The sequence below is a fragment of the Nesoenas mayeri genome (assembly GCF_963082525.1).
Source record: "Nesoenas mayeri genome assembly, chromosome: 19".
Lineage (NCBI taxonomy): Eukaryota > Metazoa > Chordata > Aves > Columbiformes > Columbidae > Nesoenas > Nesoenas mayeri.
Window position 1 is genome coordinate 4533096 of NC_137568.1, and position 6000 is coordinate 4539095.

The window sequence follows — 6000 nt, forward strand, 5'->3', positions numbered from 1 at the left end:
CACTGGGGCTCTGTAGAGAAAGAGCTTTGAACAGAGAAAAGGAGCTGAACGGTGGACAAAATGGATGATACCAAGAGTGTGACCCACGAGGATGGAGCCAGGCTCTTCTGGGTGACAACCAATGATAGGACAAGGAGTAATGGGTACACACTGGAACACAAGAGGTTCCATTTAAATTTGAGAAGAAACTTCTTCTCAGTGAGGGTGACAGACACTGGCCCAGGCTGCCCAGGGGGGTTGTGGAGTCTCCTCTGCAGACATTCCAACCCGCCTGGACACCTTCCTGTGTAACCTCATCTGGGTGTTCCTGCTCCATGGGGCGATTGCACTGGATGAGCTTTCCAGGTCCCTTCCAATCCCCGACATTCTGGGATTCTGTGTTGACTGGGAAAGAGGAGCCAAGGGATGAGGGACATGCAAGAGGTAATAGTAGACACACATGCAAGAGGTAATTAGTACTACTCCAGCAGCCAGTAGAGAGTCAGCACATGCAAAGGTGAATACGCTAACGAGGTAAGCGTGGATGGGAGATGGATTGTACTGCTGGAATATCGCTTCGTTTTTCCTTGGAGGAATTCACAGTCGAGAGGATGAGGGGGTTAGTGCCAACATTGTGACGGGATGGATTGTGCCGTGTAAATCTGTCACTTGTGCCGAGTTAAGCCATGCCCAGTCTGCAGACCATGGCTAAGAGCAGGTCCTGCTGGCCACTCAGTTTGCTGAAATCTGATACCGTCTTTGTCTGTCTTTCTGTCTTTAATGAGCAGGATGACAAGTACTGGGCGAGGCGCAGAAAGAACAACATGGCTGCGAAGCGGTCGCGGGACGCGCGCCGGCTGAAGGAGAACCAGATCGCCATCCGCGCCTCGTTCCTGGAGAAGGAGAACTCGGCTCTCCGCCAAGAGGTGGCCGACTTACGGAAAGAGCTGGGCAAGTGCAAGAACGTCCTTGCAAAGTACGAAGCTCGACACGGCCCCCTGTAAATTCAAGGAGAGGGGGAGTGGGTTTGTTTATTTTCTTTTTTCTTTTTCTTTTTGTTGCGGGTTGGCATTTGACTAGATGGACAATGTGTTTCCTGTTCGATAGCACCGCACCCAAACCAACCTTTCTGTCTTCAGCACTTTACCAGAAGCAGAAAAACAACTGACTTACGTCATTTTTGTTGTTGTTGTTTGCGCGTGCGTGTACCTGCGTATGTGTGTTCACACGTCCGTGTATGTGTGCGTGCGCTTGCGTGCGTATGCGTGTGCATCTCAGCACTTCCCATTTTTACGAACCCTCTTCAAAGGGTGCCACATTTTTACCTGGACTGTTGAGAGCTGCCATAGTAAGCTTTTTATTATATATATATTTTTTTTCCAGTGCTGCTTCAGATTAGGGTTTTTATGTTATCGTAACCAGTTCCATCCTCCTGATTTACTTGGAAAGATCCCAGTATAAATTATTATTAAAAAAGAAAAAAAAAAAAAAGGAAAAAAAAAAAGAAAAGAAAAAAGAAAAAAAAGTAGATCTCAGTTTTTTTGGAGAGTAACAAGCTATTGTTTAAGTATGTCTAATCAGAAGAGTTAACATGCTAATAAAGTGCACAAATAATAATTTAGTACTACACTGCAGAGATATTAATTTATAGATCGCTTTTGTTGTATTTTAAGTTTTGGTGATAATCGTCTTCAGATTTAAAGCGCTGTTAGGCGGAGTTAGCTGTACTCATCCTACATCCCATCACGGCTTCTCTAGCTCCTAAGGTTCCTTCCTCTCGGACCCAGGTCGGTGGGAGCACGGCCGGTAGAGCACAGAGTGTTTGCACTGCCCGTACTCGAAGCAATAATCCCGTGTACGCTAGCGCGCATGCTGCCCGGGTCTTCTAGTGGACGTAGGACGGTTTCCCTACCCAACAGGACTTGTAACGTGTTTAACAACAAGTAAAAGACACATTAACGTGAGCATGCTAATTGTACCCCTGCTAAAGGGAGCGCATGTGTAAGAAGCAGGATAATTAGTTGAAACGGGAACAAAATCAGTAGTATCGAATCAGATCCAATGTCGAAATCGGAGGGGCTTTTCTGTTTTCAGTTAGTTCTGCATTTCTTCAAGTTCCATTTTGTGACTAAAACTTAAATACCTAAATTCAGTTGGTTTTTCCCATGTTCTGTAATATATTTTCTGTGGATTATATCTTGCTGTTTTAAAAATCACTTTTATTCAGTTAGAGGACGTCACTGGTTCGCAAAGGCCATTTTTCCTAGTGATTGTTGTTTCGAGTGTGACATGAACTGATGGTTCTGAACTTTATTGTTTTAAACGCTCTATTTGCTTTGAACGCGTATGTTCTAATATGAAGTGGACTTCTGAAAAATGAATGTAAGAGACACTGGTGTATTTCAGGAGGGGATGGTGTTGTCATATACTGTGGTTAATCCAATCAATCTAAGTGTTTACTATAGACCAAAAGAATAGATATTATAAAATGTATAAAGTTTATACAGAATAATTATAGTATGTTTGTTTTGTACAGTATTTTTCAAGTACAAATACTGACAATGTATTTTGAAAGACATATATATAGCAAAAAGAAAGAGCTATTCCATATTTGAAATATATAGCAAAGATATATATTCTCCATTATTGTACAGAAAGGAAACGCTTAGTGGGTTGTTGGTTGTTGTTTTTTAAAGAAAAAAGTCTTTAATATTTTAAGCCTACCGCTGGCATGTTCTGTGCTGGAGATTAAATTCCTATGGAAGTAATATGGCTTTCTAGAATGTTCCATATTACTGAAAAAGAGACACTTTATTATTTTCCATCAGAAACAAATAAACTGTTGAATAGGGACAAAGCACAACGTGGATTTTAGTCAACTCTTGATTGGACAATACAATATTTTCTAAAGGCAGAAAAATAATACACAACACAAAGAAAACCTCATCGTAATTTCTAATCTGCTGCTGCTGCTAGAGTCGGGTTCCAGCTGATTTGTTTCTAATAAATAGCTCTGTTCATATACGCAGTTGTACGTACTGCACACGGTTATTGACATGTGAGGAAAATATGGTGCTACATGTCTTGCTCACAGTTTTCTAAGTGTTTTGACATTATTTTCAAATAAAAAGGTGGTTCATTCCATTAAATCATTATTCACGCTTCAGGAGATTGTTACAAAGGACTCAACCTTTTGTGTAGCATTAAAAACACCCTCTCACCAATGGCATTTTTCCTCAAGCATCCCTGACTTGTCTGCATCTCTTAACGTGCAGCACTTGCCTGTGGACCATTTACTCAGCAAACTGAATTTCCATGTGCTGCAGCAAAGTTTAACGTGTTGTAAGTTATTTCCTGTAGGTCAGGATGAGCTGCTGGGCACCCAGGTAGCAAAACGAGAGTGACGGCGTTTGGCACCACTCGGTCCATCTGCTGTCACCACTATGAAATAAACTGTATATTTCCCCCGGCAGGGCTCAACCAGCCGCTGCTGAGGACACACTTTTAGCGGCAACACAGGGAATTGTAACAGGTTGTAATCGTGGTGATTATTCCTGACCAGGAGGAATGGGGTGCATGAGATTGGTCAGATCCGCTGGTGAGTTGCAACATCACTGCAAATCTCTCTTTAAAATGTAAAAGGCAGCTTGGAAAAACAAAAAAATTACAGATAATTCTTTAATTTCTTTTGGGCAGGGAAGGGGAGGGAGACGGTAGGTTTTGTAGGCTGGATATCAGAGATTTATTAATTAAGGTCACAGAGGAACATGGGGGTTTCCAGCAGCCCCAGGACTGGGATGCGCTGGGTGAACTGGGGCTGCTGGGGAGCCGGTGGGACTTGGGCTCCCAACGCTGACCATGGGACCTGGAAAAAAATACAAGGACAAAATGTGTGGGCTAAAACTTGGGAAAAAACCTGGTTATGTGCCCCAAAATAACAATAAAAAATAAATAAAGTTTAGCTCATTTTCGGTTCCCAAGGGCAGCGTAGCTGGGCTCAGCACACCTCTGGTGGCTTTCTTGCTCATGAAGGAGCTTGTAGGTATATGAAATTGTAATTTTATAAAACTAGAAATATCTATATTTGCAGAATAATGAATAGTACGTCTAAATAATTCACTGACCTCTATTAAACCGTAAGCATTGGTAAAATGCTTGTCTTTTTGTTTTTTGCTGAAACTTAGTGACTTCTTTCTTTTTACAAAAGAATGCCCTCTACAAATGGATTGAATTTGCCCTGTATTTGTGAGCACGAGCGCCGCGGGGCTCTCCGTGGGAAAGCCCAGGGCAGAGGAGGCGGGGGGGATTATTTTTGTTACTGAGTGGTGCTAAAGGCGCTAAACTTGGCACCATGGAAATAAAGTTCTGACTTGAATCCACAGACGCGAGAGATTCGACATGAGAGGGGGACCTGACCTGTGAATCTCTGGCCTCTGCGGGTTTGAAATAACCCCACTCACTGCTTTAAATCTATTTTTGCATGTAATTTACACTAGAGATGTGCAGATTATTTTTATTTTCTTGACTTTTTTATGTGAAAGTGGAAATAAAAAAGAGTATTAAAACTAACAAGTGATCAACCATTGTATTTCTGGCAACACCACAAGACAGCATCTGTTTAAATACGAGTTTAACACATAAGATCAAGCTGTATGAGATGAAATGGATTGCATCCTGCGTGCTGTTTGGCCCAATTTTTATTTTTATTTTTTGTCTGTTATTCTTAATGTTTAATAAACTTTTAAATTTTTCTTCTCTCATCTGTGTGCTTGCTTTGCTGTGTCAGGGCTTGGGCAGAGGGGGTTTTTGGCCCTGGTTGTGGTGTGGGATTTGAACTTCCCTGCTGTTTGTTGGAAGGACTACTCGGCCGGTCACAGTCCAGGAGGCTCCTCCAGTGCCTTGACGATAACTTTCTAATGCAAAGGGTGGAGGAGACGACTAGAAGACAGCTGGACCTCATCCTCACTAATGAGGAGGGGCTGGTTGAAGTGGTAAAGGTTGAGGGCTGTCTTGGTTGCAGCGACCATGAGATGGTGGAGTTCAGGGTCTCATGGCAGGAGCAGGATAGCAAGCAGAATTGCAACCCTGGATTTCAGCAAGGCAAACTTGGACCTTTTCAGGCAATTGCTGGGGGAAATCCTATGGCCCTCTACTCTGCCCTGCTGAGACCACATCTGGAATATTGTGTCCAGTTGTGGCCCCTCAGTTCCAGCAGGACAGGGACCTGCTGGAGAGAGTCCAGCGCAGGACAACAAAGATGCTGAAAGGAGTGAAGCATCTCCCGTGTGAGGAAAGGCTGAGGAAGCTGGGGCTCTGGAGCTGGACAAGAGGAGACTGAGGGGTGACCTCATCAGTGTTTACAGATATATAAAGGGTGAGTGCCATGAGGATGGAGCCAGGCTCTTCTCGGTGACAACCAGTGATAGGACAAGGGGTAATGGGTTCAAACTGGAACACAAGAGGTTCCACTTAAATTTGAGAAGAAACTTCTTCCCAGTGAGGGTGACAGACACTGGCCCAGGCTGCCCAGGGGGGTTGTGGAGTCTCCTTCTCTGCAGACATTCAAACCCACCTGTCAGATCCCCTGCCTGTCCTGCTCAGTCCATCTCTGTATATCTACATATAGATACAAATGTAACAATTATATTTCACATAGTGTATTTGTCACTATTTACTAATATGGCCTTGTAATATATGGGTAGATTTTGTTGCTATCAATGTCTGGTTTTGACATATTCTGTATACTATGCACAGAGAGATTTGTCATCACACACACCCCAATCTGTGCATGGTGTGTATATGCACACATACATCATTGTAGATCCAGGTATAAATTCAGTTATATTTATTTTCAAACAGCATGTTTAGCAGAACATAGTAATCTAGGTTTATATTTATGTATCATAATTAGGTGTTTTATTACCATAAAGTTCTGTGTTTAATATAACTCTGTGTTACACACAAAGTATCCATTATAAAAACACGTATGCACAAGTGTCCCTGTGCATGTGTAGCTATATG

General features: G+C 42.7%; 1 protein-coding gene across 1 annotated transcript in view; it reads left to right on the top strand.

Annotated features, from left to right (window-relative positions):
- The window catches only part of HLF (HLF transcription factor, PAR bZIP family member), a gene marked incomplete at its 5' end in the record, with an annotated part of 31227 nt that extends 29353 nt beyond the window's left edge, over positions 1–1874 (top strand). The window contains one exon of the mRNA XM_080356671.1: positions 768–1874. Coding sequence (XP_080212797.1) covers positions 768–983 — 216 coding nt within the window. The 3' untranslated portion in view covers positions 984–1874. The remainder of the gene's footprint in view (positions 1–767) is intronic.
- Positions 1875–6000: the final 4126 nt, after the last annotated feature.